The sequence below is a fragment of the Haliotis asinina genome, chromosome 13 (assembly GCF_037392515.1).
Source record: "Haliotis asinina isolate JCU_RB_2024 chromosome 13, JCU_Hal_asi_v2, whole genome shotgun sequence".
Lineage (NCBI taxonomy): Eukaryota > Metazoa > Mollusca > Gastropoda > Lepetellida > Haliotidae > Haliotis > Haliotis asinina.
Window position 1 is genome coordinate 13,929,417 of NC_090292.1, and position 22,466 is coordinate 13,951,882.

General features: G+C 39.8%; 1 protein-coding gene across 1 annotated transcript; it reads right to left on the reverse strand.

The window, feature by feature from the left end:
• Positions 1 to 911: 911 nt before the first annotated feature.
• LOC137260439 (uncharacterized) lies at positions 912 to 14,196 on the reverse strand. Its single transcript, XM_067798097.1, has 4 exons — positions 13,183 to 14,196; positions 2,214 to 2,279; positions 1,760 to 1,846; positions 912 to 1,451 (listed from the first exon to the last, which is right to left on the reverse strand). The coding sequence occupies exons 1-4, from the start codon at positions 14,162 to 14,164 to the stop codon at positions 1,057 to 1,059; spliced, it is 1,530 nt and encodes a 509-aa protein (XP_067654198.1). The 5' UTR covers positions 14,165 to 14,196; the 3' UTR covers positions 912 to 1,056.
• Positions 14,197 to 22,466: the final 8,270 nt, after the last annotated feature.

Here is a 22,466-nt window from a genome sequence, read left to right on the forward strand (position 1 = left end):
CGGGGTCGGGTGGTCAGGCTCGTTGACATGGTTGACACATGTCATCGGTTCCCAATTGCGCAGATCGATGTTCATGTTGTTGATCACTGGATTGTCTGGTCCAGACTCGATTATTTACAGGCCGCCATCATATAGCTGAAATATTGCTGTGTGCAAAACGAAACTCACTCATTCTCTCAAAATTGAGTTCAGTGGATAAATATCCAATTAATATTTACATTTACATGCATACATACAGTAAACGATGGATGTCAAATTGTCACATGTCAAAAGGGCGAGATTTACGACGTACATAATTAATGCCAGTCATTTCAGCAATGATTGTATTTCACCTGAAACCAGTACGTTAGATTGAGAAGCAGATTCTGGCATCGAGGAATAAATAAAACTGAGATGTTTCGGGTGGTGATTGTTTTCAGTTTAATTTTGTATATTGTGAGTTTAGTCACTGCAGAATGGGTGCATGTATCACCGAACTGGTTAAATCCTGCAGTAATCAGCAACAGATTTCCAGTCTCCCTTTCTTAAGTAACAAAGGGCGACATGGTATTTGAGTAACGCTGCTTGTGTTGTGTGGCAGTGCGACGCTATTGCTGGCTGAGAAGACTGCCGAGCACCTCTGTATGTTTGTGACGTCACTGTCAATGTACAAATGGCGCCACGTCAGTAACTGTTGGGTGAAGCTCGGCTCAGTCTGAGGTCACAGAGTGAAGCGACATGTAAACAAACGGTTTTTGTTGTCTGTTTTATGATTCGCGATATACTAAGAACAGAATCATTAAAATTAACACAGAATTACGTTAAGACGGGCGACATTTATGTACAATCACTCACCGTTTATGTTTACACTCACTTTACAATTTTCCTACCTGATCATGCGAGGTTCCAAACACAAAACATGACAAAATGTCTGACAATTCATTCAACAACTTTTATTTACATTCACAAAGAAGAAAAGGAAATCACCTGAATCGTGACCCACGACTACGTGAACGGCACACACCACACCGTGTCAGTAACGACATGTGCTCCGTCTCTGTCTACACTGACACTGACTCAGTGTGCACCACGTGACACCAGGAAATCCACCATTCCCCTGTCTCTCGCTAGGTCGGCCGCTGTCTGCCCGTCGTTGTTCCTGGCGTTGATGTCCACCACGTTCAGGGACAGTATCAGCTTCACCGTCTCCAGGTCTCCATTATAACAGGCGAAGTGAAGGACGCTGTTACCGAACCTGTCCACCAGTGACACATCAGCCCCTCCACCCACCAGGAACTTCACCACGTCCCAGTGTCTATACCATGCTGCCGCCATCACCGGCGTCCTGTTGTAGTATCCTCTTCTATAGTTGATGTCCACGTGACCCTCGGCCAGGATCCGCTTCACTGTCCTCAGGTCACCGCGCTTGCTGGCGTCGAAGAGGTCGCGGCCTGCTGCTGCTGATGGAGTCGCTGTAACACAAAGTAAACTATGTACACCAGACATCTTTGTCACACATCTACAATGTTTACATCACGTTGATACGTGACTCGGACATTGCTACGTCATTTAAACAATTCCATCATGACTGACAACAATTCAACATGACGGGAATGTCAACATGTGGTTTCTGGAATTAATGATGGAGTGTTTAATACATAACGTTCTGTTAGAGTCAGATGTTGTAGCTTTATTTTGTGACTTGAAAGTGTTGATGTTTGTTGAACTTTACAAGGTGATAGTGCCAGAACAACTGTTGCTGCTGGGTTTTCCAACCTACCGTGTTTGTCAGAGTCTTGTGTCGTCACTGGCGCCGGTGGAACCGTCGTGCTGGGTGTCAGATTCTCACTCGCGTCAGTGGTGGAGACTGAAACAGGGAACATGATGTTCAGAACACTATACATCGCACATAAGCATTTCTACTGCTGGCCTGTTTTCGCCTTTCCTGATATGGTTTGCCTTTCACTATTATGTATGATTAAATTCTAAATACATATCTTATGGGAAAAAGTATTAATCACATATCGTTCTAACTGACTGAGATAATTCTTACTAGCAAGAAAAACTTATACTTCCTAATATTATTTTTGACAGTTCTGTGATTGACAAAGTCGATCGGTACCGGGGTGAGATCCATCCCTCAAGTCAATATCACCACGGGCATATACATCAGTGTGGTAAATGCAGGGAGAAATAACAACTGCACTTCCTGCCTGCTGGGTTTTCCCACCTACCCTGTAGGTCTTGTGTCGTTACTGGCGCTGGTGTAAACGTGTTGTTTGGGCTCCGGTCAGCCGCAGCTGAAACAGGGAATATTTTCATCAGAGAACTACAAATGTACATAAAATAGTTATATGACAACTGGCCTCAGGTTCTGCTTTCCATAAATGTTTTGCCTTTCAGTATTATGTATGAATAAAGTCCAAATATATCTGTTATAACAGATGGTTTAGTTTGAAGGATATTTCATTTCCTCAATGTGTTTTCGCAGCTTGATTTAGTAAATTTAATAAGCTGTCCATTTCGCATTGACTGTTTGGTAACAGTTGAGATCCTCTTTGTTGAAACGTTTGAATTGTCTTTTTTTTTAAAAAATATAAACATGAACGGTGTAAACAAAACAGTCAGTTCACCCTCATGGCTATGGTAGGACAGGGATGCACATTCTACAGGGACTTCATATATAAGCATATGTTATTTTCACATTGTTGTTGATAGATAAACATACAATTGCATCAGTACTTTTAATTCCTCTTTATGGAATGACTACCGTTTTAGTTTGAATTCAGTAACCATGGCTAGAATATTAAAAAAAACGCCTTTCCTTGATGTCCTAACCCTACCCTCTCTGTTCAGTTACCTGGTATTTTAGGCAACTCCGTAAATTCTAAAGTGAAGCACATTAACACCAGTATTTATCAAACAGTGTGAAGGACAATAGGGCAACTTGACTCGGTGTTTGTGCAGCACAGTTGTAATTTGTGGCAGGCAAACTCTGTGAAAATCTCACAAAATATCAGAATATCGAGTTACAGTGGCAGACAGAGCAATTCTCAAACAACTGCTAACCCAGCTGACACAACTGCAGCTGACACAACCATACTGGTCGATGGAAGCAATGTTGACAAGGGTGCAAACACATGGCAGTGTGTGGTGGTAAAGATCGAAATGTCGGTTGTCCGACATTCTTCGTTTGTTTCAATATTAGAAATAGCGAAAATACAGCATGATTCCCCTTCTATAATCTACCTTCCATTGAAGTTTTGATAAAATGTTGCAGACATGCACAAGGATATGTTTGGTCGTGTGCTACAGCGGGGATGTATTTCAATGCAATGCAGCAGTCCCGAGTAAAAAACACAATGCATTTGAAATGAAATATTGGACTGGACAGCTTTAGGATACTCTCATGAAGTCTCCTGTGTGGGTGTAAATGCCATCAGGTCAAGGATAAGGGTAAAAGAGAGTACATAATTTGATTAAATATAACAATTAGGTGAAACGCTGCGTTGTTATGCTTCCCCAGACCTTCCATCGTCCCCAATCGGTGACAGGCTAAACATAGGTCTGGGTGTAAACATTGTGTGAAGCAAACACTTGGTTCCTACAACATTCATGCTGATTACAGCAGTCATACTATATACATTTCATCTAATTCCATAAATCAATTTAAAATCATAAACTGAGAACTTACCCACCAATAACACGAGAGATACATCTCACTGCTACTGGAGAAATGCTTTGACTGGCGACGCCACGAAGCACAGCTGCCAGCTATGACGTCATTGTGACGTGTTAGGTTAGGAGCACGACAACGTTTGGCGCTCGCCTGCTTGGACTGAACACCATCTCTATAGGGAAATATTTCCAATCGCCCCATGTTTGCTCTCTAGTTTTGTTTTCGTTTTATGATACAGTTTGCGTTACCTGTGGCATGACGTGGACAATTGTATATTAGCATATCGGCTACTTCCCTAAATAGTTGTAATTCACCGACTGTTTGTATTGCTTCATTCTTAATTTATTTGTTTAAAAAATATAAAGGTTCACTTTCAAAATAGGTGATATGTGGATATTAGTAGACCTGAAAGACTTCGGTGTAAATAGCTGTGATCACTCTGTCAAACGAGGACATTGAGGTACTTGAATTGAGCTTATACTCCTAAGTATAACCTTGAAAGACTAACTGTGGTTTTCTGAGCCTGTTGCGTTCAGTATAGACGCTTTTCCACAACTCAGTCTAGGTGTGAAACAGAGATACCTAGATATAGTGCATGCTGGTTATAATGTGTGTTGTGCTACGTGTAGACAGACATTCCCCAGCTCAGTCTAGCCCCCTGGATGCCACAGGGACATATATGTCCTTCCACTTCAACCCTCACTTTGAATTTGAATACAATTCTAAATATATCAAGCGCACAAATATAACTAACAGTTGTAAATTCTGTGGGTAATTTCCTGTTTTGTGATACCATTCAATATTATCTCAGACAAAGCTAAAGTGATTAAGATTACCTTTCAAAACAGGCTTCATCGTAAATATCGCCCTTTTACACAGTACAAAATCGCGATTCGCAGCGTTATTTGCTGTGTTGTGAAATATCAAAACACGTTAACTACCGTTAATAGCATGATAATGATCACTGATATCAGGTTTTCGGGTGAATGTAATTATCGAACTGTCAAGAAACGAATATGGGTTAGGCTTCTTATCTGCTTGAAATTCGAAAGTCACATAATTACTTTCTGACAACAACTCTCCTTTTGAAATGAAATAAGCGACGGTCCAATTTCTCACTTCTGGTCTGGTTACCGACTCAATGTTCGCTGCGACAACCTGCTACATGTACAGACAGAACCACCTTTACGAGTTGTCCTGGCCACCTTCATTCGACGAAAAGCCATTAACTGACACACGTTTTGCTTTGACTTTTACTGGAGAAAAGCATCGTTTGCTTAATTTCCAAGTGCAGTGCGAATCGACAGGATATAAATAAAGACTGAAAACGCCATGAAAATTCGGTTATATTGTCTCGGCATTTCCTACGACAGAACCCGGGGGAGTGCTAGTTCAACTTACTGCAAGTCCTAGCATCTATGAAAATTCTTTGTATGTGTTATCAATCCTTCAGTTATTTCCAACTGTAATTCTTTAAATATTGCCGCATTAAAATCTTAAAAATAGTTCCCATCCTACTACCGATCTCATTGTAAGCAAAAATCGGAGATACAACTCCAACCAACTAGAACTGAATCGAACCCTGGAAGGTCTTTCTCGTCAATTTGTGATTATTACACATCCCTGACAGCTGGCGAAATTTCGTACAGAATGTAAGAGTTAGTTATAAATCTATAAATCACTTTTTGAGCAGCAGTTCCTCATTTGCTTTTAAATTCTGACACTACTGTATATCTTTATATATAAATTACTTAAGCAAATGCCATACACCTTTTGTCCAAGCAATGAGTTGGTTGCATCCGAAACACCACTCATCATAGTTTAACACCACTTAAAGCTATTGATATAAAAAGTCATTTACAGAGAATTGTCTCTATGAACAACATGTAATTCTGAGCACCCAAGCGGATCTGTATGATAGAATTACATTGCACGTGTGTTTCTTGTTTTGGTGACATTAGGTTGACAAATATTTCCCATGACAGACCACATATTATCTAAATTTGTATACTTTGTATTCTGATTTTTATTCAACAGTTCTTAAAAAATCTTTAGGTTATGGGTTTAATATCAGAAAAGGGGTTTAATGTCAAATATACGTTTTAGAGGACATGGATTCGAATTTAACCCCACAATTATTCTATGAAGATATGTTTATGCATTTAATTATTTTATCAGACAGTTAAAAGATAATATGTACAATGATTGAATAAAGTCATGCATGTTTAATGTAATATACAAATACAATAACATACAATAACTCAGAATTACAACATTTTGCAGTGCAGATATCATGTAAAGTGCGAAAGGATATTGACTTTATTAATATATTTGTGTTAGAATATCAAAACCTCAATGTATTGCAACAAGACATGAAGAGCTAGATTTAAAAAAAGTAAAATGAGCTTTGTCATGACTATTATAATAATCTGTTCATTGTGAAGACACGATGTATGTAGAAACTACAGGAAAATGTAAACTATTTGATGCTGACCACACTTAACATTACCATTTATATTCAAAATTGCAATTCATTACCAGTATGAATATATGCATTCTTTAGTTGTGTAATGAAAAACAAACGAATTAGGAAAGTGCCCTCGAATGTGTACTTAACCTACCGGTGTTTTTTCTTCTTCTGAGTCATAGTATGTTAAATAAACTAATATTTTAATATTATTTTCTTCTATTGATACTTAGTAAAGTCCAAATATGGTAATTTATAACCGTAATTCAGGAATAATAATTTTAATAATTAAAACGCGGTCATTTTAGAATTTTGCTGTGTTTTTATGCATTATTTATCCATACAGTGATTATATATTTCATGCATCACAAACCGTTACAGGCGTAAAAGGTTGATTTTAGTTATGCCCATGTTTATCGCATTTGAAAATTGGCTACATGTAGGCGATGATTGACATAATTCGTCCGTTACTGTTATTTTACAACTACTTGACCATAGTTTCTCACTTCTCTCTGTATCTGCTAAATATTTGTGTTGTCAAAAATCTCTATCCCATCTTGTACAACCCATGAAATTTACATAACAAGACTTTCAGTGTTTCACATTTCATGCACATCAGCTCCCCGCCTTAGTGAGCTACATGAATGCAGCCATATCGACCGTAATAGAAAAGCGATTTGAGTAAATATACAATGAAAATACGCTGCACTTTTAAATGTGATACTGAGACGTCTAGTACCAGACTTAAATTACCGATTGCAAAACGTCAACAAAACGACAAACATAACTTGAGAATGATGAGCTGATTCCACCGCCTCGCCCCGAACTACTATTTCGCCATTCTTTCTTGCAATGTAAGCAGTGACGACTGTCCCAGGTGTATGATAGAATCATGGAATACACTTGATATATCATCGTGAGAGGGAAAAGATATACGCTCAATGCACAAGCGTGAACGTTAGCAGTGAAGGTGAAAGCTGCAATGGTCAACTTTCTCTAAATGTAATAACAGGGAGATTTTATAGTTGTAGATTATCCCTGGTAATAGTAACACGTACGTCACACATCGCGCATACGACATGCGCTGTCAGTTTAAGGTTGGACCGTCCGGATCAGCGCACCTAGCAGATTAGCGAAGGGAAGATAAATTCAAAAAGATCCCCCATTCCCCTTACGGTTTAGAATTAAACTACAGCTGGTCTTTGTCACCAATACCAACTCTCTCGATAAAATGAAACGAAAGCTAATTGATTTGAAAACGAACGCTGTGAACGAAAGGCTGCGCTCGTTTCAAATGTAAACAATGAAAAATTCCAATTTTACACTGCATGGCATGTTCTGAAATTTTACGACATCCAGACGTCTATTCATTGCTTGTCATTGCTTATTACGTTTAGTATATGTATGGACAGAGCATAGTAGCAAGACAAAGGAAATTAAAAATGCTCAAACGATGCTCAAAATGCTCAATTCAAACGAATTGCACAATGCCATTTAGAAAGTGGTCAAATGTAACGTATGTCATATTTGGAATTACACTTTCTTAGTAAAGTACAAATTCTAGTACGACATCCATGTCGCGGTAGCTGAGAGGGCTAGGCGGCTGACTTTGTGTGCTCGCGATTATATGCTCGACTCTAAGGGTGCGGGATCGAATCCCGGACGGGGCTCAACAAAAAAGTACTAGAATCTGATTTCTTTTAGGTGAAGATCTCGGCATCTCGGGTCTAGGTGTGAAATACATACCAAGAAAAAGTGCACCATAGTTGTATGTTGTATGTATGAGCGAGTGTACCTGCGCTATGCGCATGCATCTGCCACGTATAAAACGATCAAGAAAGTAATGACTTGTTTTCTTTACTTTTCCAAAGGGTCTCTAAATGTCTTATGTGGTTATACTGACCCCAGGATTAAATTTCTCCTCTACGACCGGTGGCAATATAACCAATATATAGTACATTGATGTTCAGATACAGTTGCCATAAGCCGCCCGCCTATTCAAAATACCAGGGTTGTAGTCAGTGGCCTGTTACTTTCATGTCATGATTATTGTGGACCGAAAATAAATGAAAGTGAACCATGGGTTTCTATCTGTGCACAGCGTTTGTCATGGCATCACCCATTAGTAATAACCTGGTGATTTATTTCATCAGATTCCCGATAATTATACCTTTACAATCAGGCTCTTTATTAGTGAAGTAATTTAAAGACCTAATTTGCAGTCTTGCACTGCCCCAGGGTAACATCCCACTCTTGCAGAAGGTGTGGTGTCAATCATTTAAGGGTAATCCTGATTCAAGTTCTGCCAGGGCAAGTGTTAGCATTCACGGACAAGAAAAGGCATAATCGAATGTAGGGTTTTATTCAGCATTCTGCCATACTGAGATTGCTTTTAGTTGTCAGGTCATAATATCTCAAACATAAACGTGCTGTGTTTAACTGCTCGGGGCTGTGCTGGACAGGTTTGACCTGAAGGTTCTGACCTGACAACACAGGTCTTCTTGTCAAGTGGGGATTGGGCGACTGTATTCGAGGCAAGTTAAGATATTCAGAATAGGGGTAAAACTTTGGTCGTCTAATTTGATGTCCAGTTCCTAATTGGATCAGTAATTTCACCCAAATATGTAGAGATACAGAGATAAATCAGTGCGACCACGGCGAGTTAAAATTGAAACTCAAATTTTACAGGCAGTACACTTCAGCGTTAAATACGAGGGAATTACTAATAGAGATAATGCCAGGCATAAAACTAGTGAGACTGGAGCCACAGCTGTGAAGCTGGGTGGAGGTTAGATATACAGGGTGGTCAATGATCTTGACTCACTGGTTGATCTTGATGTTTGGTGTTACTTTGCTTTCAAACAGACATCAGACATGGTGTGAAGTATTAGTGAAGAGAAATAAAATGTATCTTCTAGTATTGATTACTAGTTATTTTGGGGGATCGTTTCTGACGATGATGTTGCGTTGACAAATACTGTCCTCAGTAAGGTCTGTTCTTGTTCCTGCAGTCGAAAAAGGATTAAGTATTTGTTATTACCTACAATGCCCCTACGCACAGTTGCCGCCATTATGTCAATTGATCCCAAGTTGTTTTGAGACGACTATTTTAAAAGCAGTTCTCAACCTGTATGTCCAGTAACGACGACAAGGAACTCAACACAATGCAGTATTCCTACGTTTGCCCGTGTTATCTGATTCAAGAGACTGGCAATGAGATTTACAATAGAAGTTTTGGAGATTGGGATACGTCAAAAATTGAGAGCAGCAGCAGTCGTCGATCGCAGCGGGAGAAACGGAACATTCCACGATCTGGTCAGGTACAGTGTTATTTTCTTGAAATAAGCACTAGCACATGTTATTCGTAATGTTAAACGTAAATAATTAACTACTGCAATACATATGAAATTTTAGACTTGATGGACCCCGGTAAACAAATGTGTGTCGAATTCTTAGCAAGAGAGATGGCTTCCTTCACTCAGCACTCGGTTAACTCAAGAACTCATTATTACAGTGATGTGGATCAGCTCACACACGATTAAAATGGTTCATTGTGTTAATGAATGAAAAATTACCTTTGCAAGAAAAAAAATAAATCACAAATATCTCTAGTATATTATTCCTAGTGTGCTTGCTACGACTCAAAATAACTTCAAACGTATTTATAAATACGAATATATATTTACGAAATCCTTTTCATATTGCTTTTGATATTTGCACCTTTGAAAACAATGTAGTTGGGGATAGTGTGTCATTTTGCATTTATAGGTTAGGGATTCTCTGACCAGATTTGGTGCATTGTTTGAGTGAAATTTCAAAATTGAAATTCCATAATCTTTTCAAACTAATACTGAATACTTTTATATCATTGATTTATGAGATAACTTAAGTTTGCCATCTGATGTAAATAGTGCTATCCTTATCATATCAAGATTGAACGAACTCTGAATGAAGACATGTGGATTGTGTTAGGCCCACAGAAAAGGTTGCGAAGAGTTTTTGATATAAAGAATATATGGGTATACAATGGTGGATTGCCAACCCAAAATAGTGTATGAATTTGTTGAACTGGATTCTTTTCCTCTAGCATATTCTACACTTTGCAAATTGATATTTATTCTTTTTATTGGACACTTTATTGTTATCAAGAGTGCAATATGACAAGTTCCTGACTTTTTTTAATCAATGCATTTCTACGTTTCCAGCATAAAGGAGGGCAGTGTTGGAAAAACTGAAGAAGACAGCCAGGACCAACTCATTTTGACATACAAAAGGTATGTATAACCTGAACCGTCCAGTACATAATGTACATACAACATAACCAAATAATGTAAATCCTAGGAATCAGTAAAAATGCATGAAACAGTCACTATTCTTGTAACCTCCAACTGGAAACATGTTTCACTTATAGTTATGCATCATGCACATGTCTCCTTTCAGAAGCTTTTTGGTGGGTTTGGATGAACAAGATGGATCGCGTAAGAAGGTGTAGGGAAAGCAGAGACGGCTTGCACGCAAAGAAGGTTCAGAGTAAGTAAACGTATTCTAGTCATTTTACATCTTGCAGAGATTAAAAATTTAAAGGAAACCTTTAAAATATCAAGTTAATTTGGATTCTTTCTATGTACATTCAAGGAATTTCAAAATGAACAAAATGTTTGAAAAGTGCAATTTATCCTTTGAAATATACAGCTTAAAAAGTTTTAAATAGCATATATTATGCTGCAGTGTATGCTTGTGACTCCATATTCATAGCTTGTCTGCCTGAATGACTCCACATTATTGGTTAAGAAAACATGTCTTTTCACAATAACGGATAAATCGTAGTTCTATACACATAATGTGTATTGTAAGTAACATTCAGAAAATAAATTATGGCTTTCAAAGGAGAATTTCATCATGCCTCTGCACTCTATCATATACCAATAAGCTGTTCTACGATTGCAACTTTGGTCACTTTTGATGTCAAATGATCAGTTTATACTTTTTGAGCTCTTCGCTTATTGGACATGGGGTTCAGTGTATTTCACCTCAAGCAATGTTTGACAGTTTTCTTCTTTTCTCTAGCCATGGAGATCGCTGACGAATGCTTGTTTGTACTGATAGTTTGTTTTCTAAATTTCAGAAGCTGAATAGCAGGAAGTCTGTGAAACGATTGACTGGCCGGAGGAGAAAAACCACACAGTTCTTCCTCTCTTGGGGAAAGAGCTAACATTTTTCAAACTAGGAAGCCAAGTGATATGGGCTTATCTACATTGATGTGTTTAAGAAAAATATTCCATACTCGCTGCTAATTATTCCCTTGCTTTTGTTTCATTTACTAATTTGAATATTCCAAATATTATTTGTTTACAAACAGATTGTTGAATATAAAAAAACTTTTAATGAATTTGTTTTATATTCTGTTATTTGTCATCCTGAAGCCTTTTACCATTATGCAATTGTATAAAATACCTGATTTGCTACATGTGAGACATGAAACAACATCTTTTCCGGAGGACCGGGTAAAGGGCCGACACGAGCAAGTTTCAGTTCATGGAAAATGGGTATTAAACCAACTGGATCCCACTTGGAGAAGTGGGTAATGAAACGAACTGGAAACCATCCTGAAATGGTGCAGTTTCAGTTGCATGGAAACCACAATGAAACTATGGGAAACTCCCTGGAAACCAACTGGAAATGGTGGTTTCCATGACGTTTCTTCTCGGTTTCAGTGTTCGGGAAACCAGCTTATTTTTGCTGTGACTGTCTTCAGCTGTCTGTCGATTGACCGTGTGCTCAAATACATCTGTCGTTGGTCACGTGACCACCAGCAGTTAGGCCTGAGATGAAGGTAAAAATACCGTTCTTTGTAGGGCTTATATACACTGGGTCTTGACTGCTAACTCACATAAATATGTCTTGCAAGCTCTTGGTTGGCTTTACCTGCTAGTCCAACTAGCCTTTTAAACTCTCCTGTACACTGGGTCATGCCTGCTATCACAACGTTAATATGCCTTGTAAGCTCTCATGTACACTGGGTCATGCCTGCGAACTCCACGTTAATGTGCCTTGTTAGCTCTCATGTACACTGGGTCATGCCTGCGAACTCCACGTTAATGTGCCTTGTTAGCTCTCATGTACACTGGGTCATGCCTGCGAACTCCACGTTAATATGCCTTGCTAGCTCTCATGCACACTGGGTCATGCCTGCGAACTCCACGTTAATGTGCCTTGTTAGCTCTCATGTACACTGGGTCATGCCTGCGAACTCCACGTTAATGTGCCTTGTAAGCTCTCATGTACACTGGGTCGTGCCTGCGAACTCCACGTTAATGTGCCTTGTAAGCTCTCATGTACACTGGGTCATGCCTGCGAACTCCACCTTAATATGCCTTGTAAGCTCTCATGTACATCATGCCTGCGAACTCCACGTTAATGTGCCTTGTAAGCTCTCATGTACACTGGGTCATGCCTGCGAACTCCACGTTAATGTGCCTTGTTAGCTCTCATGTACACTGTGTCATGCCTGCGAACTCCACGTTAATATGCCTTGTAAGCTCTCATGTACACTGGTGTGGGTCATGCCTGCGAACTCCACGTTAATATGCCTTGTAAGCTCTCATGTACATCATGCCTGCGAACTCCACGTTAATATGTTTTGTAAACCCTATGTACACTGGGTCATGCGTGCTAACTCAACGTAAGCCTAGTAAGCCTTTATATAAACTGGATCATAACTGCTAACTGCACGTTAATATGCCTTGTAAGCCCTAGATTGTCTTTACCTGCCAAATAAACACTTAAATGCCTTGTAAGCCCTAGTTTGGCTAACGTTTACATGTCTTGGAAACCCTAGGTTACATGCTAATCCAACGTTCCATGCATTGTAAGCCCTAGGTTATCAAATGAAACTCATTTATTCATGCCCAAACTCCACGCTGACGTGTGAATTAAACATTTTGCTACCATGCCAACCTAATCCTACGTTGCCCCGTCATGTGAACCCTAGGCTACCAAACAAATTAATGTTATTCTTATATATTCCTGATATATAAATCTCTGCTAAAAGTCTCACCTACTGTCGTTCCATGATACGTTATGGTTGAAAGCTCCTTGATCTCTTTCCACATCGCCAAAAAACTGGTATTCAGCGTCCTGAAGTCCTGTGTGAGGCTAGCGAGTGTCTGGTTCGTGTCAAACTGGTCACTAATGCTCTGATTCAGTTGAATGTTTAAACTCTGAATATCTGTGGATACGTTTCTCCGCATTTCCTGCAAGCCCTCCTGGTATGATTTTATTTCTCTCTCCGTCACCACACAACTGGTTTTCAGCGTCCTGAAGTCCTGTGTGAGGTCAGCGAGTGTCTGGTTCGTGTCAAACTGATCACTAATGCTCTGATTCAGTTGAATGTTTAAACTCTGAATATCTGTGGATACGTTTCTCCGCATTTCCTGCAAGCCCTCCCGGTATGATTTTATTTCTCTCTCCGTCACCACACAACTGGTATTCAGCGTCCTGAAGTCCTGTGTGAGGCCAGCGAGTGTCTGGTTTGTCTCAAGCACGTCATCAATGGTCTCGTTCACCTGCATCTGTAGAGCCCGGATGTCGTTGGTCAACTCGCTACGTTCTTTTCTCACACTTTTTCTGTAGGTGTCTCTTTCCCGCTCGACATGCCTTAAGTCTCGTGTTATTGCTCGAAGTCGTGTCTTTATGTATTGCACGTTGTCCTTTACGCTGTGAACTTCCTCGAGAACTTTTCCGTTAGTCGGATGCCCAATATCATCTTCAGTTAGGATGTTTGTAATGGCTTGTTTGACAAGAGGTTCTATCAGTGAAGGAAGGAATGTTGAAATCAGTTCTTCTTTCAGTGACTCCTTCCAAAAATTAAACTTGTTCATCAGTTTAGTCTCAGTTTTCGTACTTGAAAATTTCCAAATGCTAAGGTCTTGTTCAACCACCCCCACACGTGTAGTCAGAATTTCCAAACTCTCACCAGCATGTACGTCTCCCATACCGCACAATACAAAACTCAGGAATAAAACTGTTGATAGCTCCATTGTGCCAACAGAACAACACGCAGCTAGGAAGGCAACTGCCTCGCTGCTGGCTAAACGGCTTTTATATAGCTCGACTGAAGTGTCTGGAACAACGCCAGCTCGGGGAACCACACGCTACACCAGTGGTGTGTGTAAACCTTGCACCCAACTAGATGGAAATGCTGAGCTGCACATCCAAACTTGAATGCCACGGTCATGAAGCGGAAGAGAACCTCAAATATGGCGACTCAAACGTTTATGATAAGTCACAGGACACTTGCTATTTTACAACTGATAATACTTGTGATTTTACAGTATATAACATGTATCTCTGATTCCAGGATACATGTTGCGTGTCATATTACAGTGTCTAGTCACAATATGGCGGAAATATTGCCGATGTGACGTTAAATACTAACTCACTCACTCACTCACTATTACAGTGTCTCTGTTGTGTATTATGTTATTGAACACATATTAAGTGAAGACGCCACGCCTGAAATACCGTGATTTGAAACTTGGTTTTGTGTGTCTTAGGGATTTACTGCATAGTTACAGCACTATATGTTTATGCAACATATGTTTATAACGGTGGCACAGATTGCTGACAAACGACGTTCTGGAATGCCATGAGCATGCTTACTGGAATGGCGTACATGGACTTTGATCATCGATATGCAACAACATCTCTGAAGATATGAGCAAAGAAATACACGCAGCAGGGCGAGTGTCGACGTGTGAATACATCAAGATAGCCACGCGGAGAGAAGTGTTCACCAGTGGTTGACGGAACACAACATCTGGCACCTGCATCCAGGGATACGTCCAATGTTGTGTCCACGTTACCTCCAGACTTGTCTGGCTAGGTGAAAACAGTACCTCACGTTCAGTAGACGAGACTGGGCCGGTACACTCTTCACAGTCTGTTCCACATTAACAGTTCAGGTCACTGTACCCTGACCAGTTCTTGGGCCTCTAGTACTTAAGATTCATTCTGGGAAGGTACACTATTCACAGACCATCTGAACAGCTCAGGCCATTGTCGAGGGGTCCTAAAACACAGACGAGTTCTTGGGCCATTGACATTTCAGATTCATATAAATCTCCTCAGACAGCAGATCCTGCCCCTCATTAGTTATTTATGAGGAATGTTTGCTTGCAGATAAATTGGACAATGACATATCATAACTGGATATTAAGCTTATTGACAGCACCATGAATATGGATCCGCTCAAAGAACAAAACTGGGAAACCACTCATGGTTTGTAGAATTTGATTCAAGCCAAAACGTAAACATTTGGGGACACCAGGTGATGAATCACAGTGGGGACACCAGGTGATGAAACATGGTGGAGACACCAGGTGATGACTCACAGTGGGGACACCAGATGATGACTCACAGTGGGGACACCAGATGATGACTCACGGTGGAGACACCAGGTGATGAAACACGGTGGAGACACCAGGTGATGAATCACTGTGGGGACACCAGGTGATGACTCACAGTGGGGACACCAGGTGATGACTCACAGTGGGGACACAAGGTGATGACTCACAGTGGGGACACAAGGTGATGACTCACAGTGGGGACACCAGATGATGACTCACAGTGGGGACACCAGGTGATGAAACACGGTGGAGTGGATGAAACACAGTGAATACAGCAGGCCATGAATCACAGTTATGACACCAGGTCATGAATCACAGTGACGACAGCAGGTGATGAATCACAGTGAATACAACAGGCCCTCAATCTCAGTTATGTAAGCAGGTGATGAATTACAATTATGACAGGAGGTGATGAATCACAGTGATAACAACAGGTGATGAATCACAGTTATGACACCAGGTCTTACGTACTTTGTAACACTAACATACTATAAGCAGATACTATCACTCATTTCTTTATCACTGCATTGCTTACGTGCTTTTTAACACTAACATACTGTCAACAGATACAATCACTCATTTCCTTATCGATGCATTACTAATCTACTTTGTAAAAGTAACATACTGTAAACAGATACAATCACTCATTTCTTATCACTGCATTACTAACTTTGTAACACTAACATACTGTAAACAGATACAATCACTTGCTTCTTTATCACTGCATTACTAACTTACTTTGTAACAGTAACATACTGTAAACATAAACAATCACTCATTTCTTTATCACTGCATTACTAACTTACTTTGTAACACTAACATACTGTCACGTGACTTACCTGTCCAGGTGGACGTGTGTACTGAACGGCACATAAATTTGCAATTAATGGCCAAATATCAGTTCGCAACAGCAATTTAAAGGTACAGGGTGTTGCATGAAAGTGTGAGGATACAGTGAAGCCGTCATGGGTGTGTGTACCGAAACCTGGAGGCGCGCTATAGGATGTTTTATTCCGACCAGGGTGAGACGTGTGTTTTTTTGCCCCGTTTTAAGGCTACCCCAGGGTACCCGTTTGACACTCAGACTCGCTGTGTTGTTGTTCACCCTCTTATCTGTCTCGGGGGACGTTGAGTCCAACCCAGGACCTCGCCAGTCCCAGAGCAGAACTAACAATTCCGTGGATAGGATGCAGACCAGATTATCCACCACCAATGTCACCGGGATCGTATCATCGCCACCATTGACAGATGGGTCGGACCTCGCTGTAGCACTAAAGTCGATCCAAGCTGATCTTACCTCTCTCAACGATAAATTTGATCGCTTCGCACGTGATTTCAACGATCAGATACGTGCGCTTCAATCTGAAAACGACTCCCTCCGAGACCGGGTGTCTTTCTTGGAGAAGAAGACAGACAAGTTAGAGGCCCAGTCCAGACGTAATAACGTCATTATACATGGCATTGCAGAAGAACAAGGTGAAACATGGGACACAGTTGAAAATAAAGTTAGAGACTTTCTCTCAAATAAACTGAACATGCTTAATGCCCCATCTGTTCCCATTGACCGCGCCCATCGCTTGCATAGCAAGTCCGGTACCAGACCAGTCATTGTCCGTTTCACATTTTATAAAGATAAGGAATCTGTTATGGAACGGGGGAGACGTCAGTTGAAGGGGGATGGTGTTAATAAAGTTTCTGAGGATTTTACCGAAAACATTCGCTGGATCAGACAACAGTTATTTCTCTTTATGAAACAGGCAAGGGACGGGAACAAGGTAGCTTTTCTAAGCTATGACAAACTTGTCATTGACGGTGATGTTTTTGTTTTTGATGAGTATACCAAAGATATCAGTCAGATCGGCCGACGCCGTAATTGGTCGAGCAGAAGTCAACCTGCTCATCACCGCTCTGACTCCCCTCCCACTGTCCCCCCAGACAACACGTCGTCTGCTCATCACCAGGCTGACTCCCCTCACGATGTGTCGTCTGCTCAAGGGTCCAGATAGGAAATTGGCGGTGGCCCCGTTGATGAATCTTCTCTTTGTGTTAAAGATCTCGAGATAAGTATTTCACATTATCTAAGTTTTTGTACTTGGAATATCTGTGGTATAAATACCAAAATATTAGATCCTGACTTTACATCATTTTGTGAATCTCATGATGTATTCAGTTGTATTGAAACAATGAGTCCTGATGCACAGCACGTCCTAGATGCTACATTCAGTAATTTTGATAATTTAGTATGCAATGCCGCCAGGCGACATAATGTTGGCAGATATTCAGGAGGTATATCAGTTTCTATCCGGAAGAATATTTCTTCTTTTTTTCAGAGAGTGTATATGGACTGGGAGAACTGCACATTTCCATATATTCATTGGATTTGTATACATCCACCCAGAAAGATCGCCTGAGTATACTGCTTCAGAAGACAACGGCATAGACATATTAGAAAATAGACTTTTACAAGTACTGTTTGATTATGGGGCAGCCAGTAAGTTTATTTTGTTTGGTGATTTTAATGCCAGAACAGCGAGTGAGCCAGATTTTATAGTAAATGACGGTTCTGACTATATACCCGTTGGTGACGATTACGCGCAGGATAACTTTGATAAACCTCGCAGTTCATATGACACTGTCACAAATATGTATGGAAAGTGTTTACTCGAGCTGTGTAAATCGATGAGTATACACATTGTGAACGGTAGAAGTTTGCCTGATATCCCTGGAAGTTTAAGTTACATTTCAAAGACTGGCTGTAGTACTGTTGATTATGCGCTTATTTCATCTGAGATGTTCAACAATATTGATAGTTTTGAGGTTAAACCTCGTACAGAGTCGGATCATCTCCCGATTGTTTGTGTAATCCATGACATAATCGCTTCCACGCCTAGCGTAAGTAATGATACAGTAATACCCATGTTCAAGTCCGTAGGGTATAAACTACGGGAGGACCAGAGAGATAGTTTTCATACGTACTTGGTAGATGGCATAAGGAATGGTATCCTGAATGATTTCAGAGATCTACTGTATATTGATGTTAACTCTGCCATTTCAAAAATTACATCCCTACTTCAATTATCCGGTGTTAGAGCAGGAGCCATCAGACTCACTTCACCTTATCACCGTCAATCGCGCCAACCTCCTTGGTTTGATCAAGAATGTGGCAAACTTAAGTCTGAAAAATACAGACTTTTAAACTGTTTCAGAAAGCATAAATGCGATTCTAACCTCGATTCCTATTTGAATGCAAAACACAATTTTAAAAAAATGTTGCGAATTAAAAAAAGATAATTATTTAGCCAAAGCTGCAGATGATATTAAAATAGCAGCAAGAAATCCTGACTGTAAGATATTTTGGAGCACGTTAAAACGCTATCTTCAGAAAACAGTTCCCACAGATAATATTTCTCCGTACCAATGGTATCATTACTTCAAAGGTCTCCTTTCCTGTAGAGATACAAAACAGCTTTCAGATTTTGATAAATCAGTGTACGAATTCGTCTCAACGCATAACTGTGACGATTGTGAAGAGCTTTCATTCTCGCATGATGTTTTGTCAACTCCAATTACCGAAGAGGAGGTAATAAAATCTATAAATGAATTGAAATGGAATAAGGCAGCGGGGCATGACGGTATCCCTCCCTCATTTTACAAATGTACTTTTACTTCTTTAGTGTCATATTTGAAAGATTTATTTAATGTAGTTCTTGACAGTGGTAAATTCCCATCGGTATGGAATATAGGCATGATTATCCCTTTATTCAAGTCTGGAAGTGTATCAGAACCATGCAACTATCGTGGAATATCTCTTCTAAATATTTCTGGAAAATTATTTGCTAATATATTAGAAAAGCGTTTACGTGCCTGGGTTGACCTAAACGAACTACTTGACGAGGCTCAAGCTGGTTTTAGATCCATTTATAGTACAACTGATAATTTATTTATATTACAGTCATTATGTACAAAGTACCTCTGCAGACCTAAAGGGAGATTCTATTGCGCTTTCATCGACTTTAAGAAAGCCTTTGATTTTGTTGACCGTAAGAAATTGCTATTTATGTTACATACCAAAGGATGCCATGGCAAAATGTATAATATTTTAAGAAGCATGTATGACTCTGTTGCAGCCTGTGTTAGAACTAATTCTGGCAACACTGAATCGTTTAATACTTCCGCTGGTGTGCGACAAGGCTGTGTATTAAGCCCCGTACTCTTCATATTCTTTATTAATGAACTTGTAGATGATATGTATAAATCATGTAATAATGGAATATTTGTCACTCCCCAAATCAAAGATTTACTTTTGCTTCTCTTTGCAGATGATATTGTTACGTTTTCATTTATGGTAAACGGACTCAGAGACAGATAAATATTCTTCAAACATTTTGTGACACATGGGGACTAGAGTTGAATATGGAAAAATCTAATATAGTTGTCTTTAGAAATGGGGGCATAGTGGCACATTCTGAAAAATGGTTATTCCGGGGCAAAAGTATGAATGTTGTTTCATATTATAAATATTTGGGTCTTTTATTTTCTAGCCGATTAAATTGGTCCATGGCATCTAAAACTCTTGCAGCACAAGCTAAGAAGGCATTATTTCCCATTTTCAAACTCTTTAAGGCTAATAAATTTATTTCATTTGACTCAGCTTGCTTACTTTTTGACACTAAAATAGCACCAATATTGTTATATGGATCTGAAATTTGGGGAGTAAACTATTTCGAAGCCATTGAAAATGTGCATGCATCATATTTTAAAAGATTTCTTACTGTAGGTAAATTTGCTTCCAACAAAGCCGTACTTGGCGATACAGGACGCTATAACATGCATATTGAGAGTCAAATGAGAGTAATCAGATACTGGATTAAACTTATCAGAATGCCCGATTACCGCTACCCGTATCAAAGCTATCAATTATTATTATCCCTAGACAAACGTGGAAAGTATTCTTGGGCTTCGGGTGTGCGAAATGTGTTATTTTCAAGTGGGTTTTCTTATGTTTGGTTTAAGCAAGATGTTGGTGATACAAAAATGTTTCTGTCAGCATTTAAACAACGAATAAAAGATATATACATTCAGAATTGGCACGCACCAGTAAATTCATCGAGTTTTCTAAGTCACTATTCACAGTGTAAATCGATGTTTGGACCTGAAAAATATATTAGGGTCCTTAATGATAAGTCCCTTTTAAGAAATTTTTGTAAATTTAGAATCTCTCTACATGCCTTAAAAATACAACGTTATAGAAAAGATAAAAATACACTAGAAGATTTATCTTCTTATTGTTCTTCTGGTAAAACTGAAGACGAACGTCACCTACTATTAGATTGTGAGGCATTCTCTGCCGGCCGAAGGAAGTATTTAAAATGCTTTAATGATTCCCCACAAACGATATATAAAATACTTAAATCTAAAAACGATGACACTATTAAATCAGCTGCCAGTTTTATTAAACATTTGATGTCCATCCTTAAATTACATGTAAAACCATAATTTCGTGTCACGTGACCAATATTTGTTAAAAAGAAAAATTAACTGTACTATGGGCCACTGGGCCTTCACTACTGAATAAAACCAGTCTGTCTGTCTGTCTGACTAACATACTGTAAACAGATACAATCACTCACTTCTTTATCACTGCATTACTAACGTACTGATTTGCTTAAACATGAAATTACTCACTTCTTTAAAGCTGCATTACGGATTTATTTCAAACAGAATTACTTATTTACTTACAACAAAGTATTACTTACTCTTTTTTTCGCGCTGCACAATTCAGTTGAAATACAACATAACTCACCCACCCAGTGTTCACTTACTAATGACCATGCAATACTGAACAAAGATAGTTAACAAGTTAAAACAGTACCACCCTCTTACTTCCCCAGCGCTGCACTTCTCTCTTAATAAAAGCTCTTTCACTTCTTCAGTGCTTCATTGCTCACTTACTTAAAAAAAACTGCGTTATACCAGAACCGATATTTTACACTTAATGCTGCTTTACTCAATTGTGTTCATCTAAACATACATTGCACTTTTAGACCACAATATCACCCCATCACTTCACTCAGTAACATGGCTTAACAGCAGTCCACATTCCTAAACAAGGGCACCCGTGGCGAGCCACCTCCTCGTGGTGGGTGCTGGGTAACGCTAAGTGCTCGCCAACCCCCCGTGTGGATCCGGGGGCATATTTGGTCCACCAACCCGTTTGCCGTGGGTTGCGGCCCTGTGTCGGCGGAGGAAGGGATCCTGGTGGTTGAGGGCAATAGGAGCTTGCAACCGTGTTTCTGTTGCTCAATACACCACTTTGGCCCTTACTTCGCCTATACGCGTGGTCGAATGGGCCCGGTTCGACCAATCGGCTGGTCATGCCAAGCCCTGTGCATTGGGTACTATTATATTTATCAATGCACATACACCATTTGGAATTGTTGTAAATTTGGACTTGGCTTTATAATTTAAAACATTTTTGAATTTGAAATATGTTGCTCTGTATTTTGCCTAGAGTCCTATGCCAGAAGGCGATGGCTCATGGGCCAATCTGGTAGAATTATTAATCTTTTAATTCTTCTGCTGGAGTATATCATCCGGGTATCCTTGGTGCTGCAAGCTGGAGGCCCGCTTGCTTTAGCATTGTCCTTGTGATACTCCGTGGTGGGTGGGGAGCTCGGATGATGAACCATATTACCTTAACCATGGCCTACGAAATACCACTTAAAAAAACAAAACGTCCACTTGATATTGACCCTGTTGATACTGACCTGAGACCATCTGCATCGATTGAATATTGGCCACGATTCATTGTGATTGAGACACCTGACAAGACACCGTTAAAACTGAACCCCTTTGCTGTGTCCAAGGGTATTCAGGGTATTGCAGGGGAGGTGAAAAACATTAGACGCTTGCGTTCGGGTGCCCTGCTAGTTGA

Coding starts and splice junctions, on each gene's coding strand:
- LOC137260439 (XM_067798097.1), bottom strand. CDS start 14,164: ATGGAGCTATCAACAGTTTTATTCCTGAGTTTTGTATTGTGCGGTATG. Junction 2,280..13,182: donor GTATCATGGAACGACAGTAG/GTGAGACTTTTA, acceptor TCCCTGTTTCAG/CTGCGGCTGACCGGAGCCCA. Junction 1,847..2,213: donor AACGACACAAGACCTACAGG/GTAGGTGGGAAA, acceptor TCCCTGTTTCAG/TCTCCACCACTGACGCGAGT.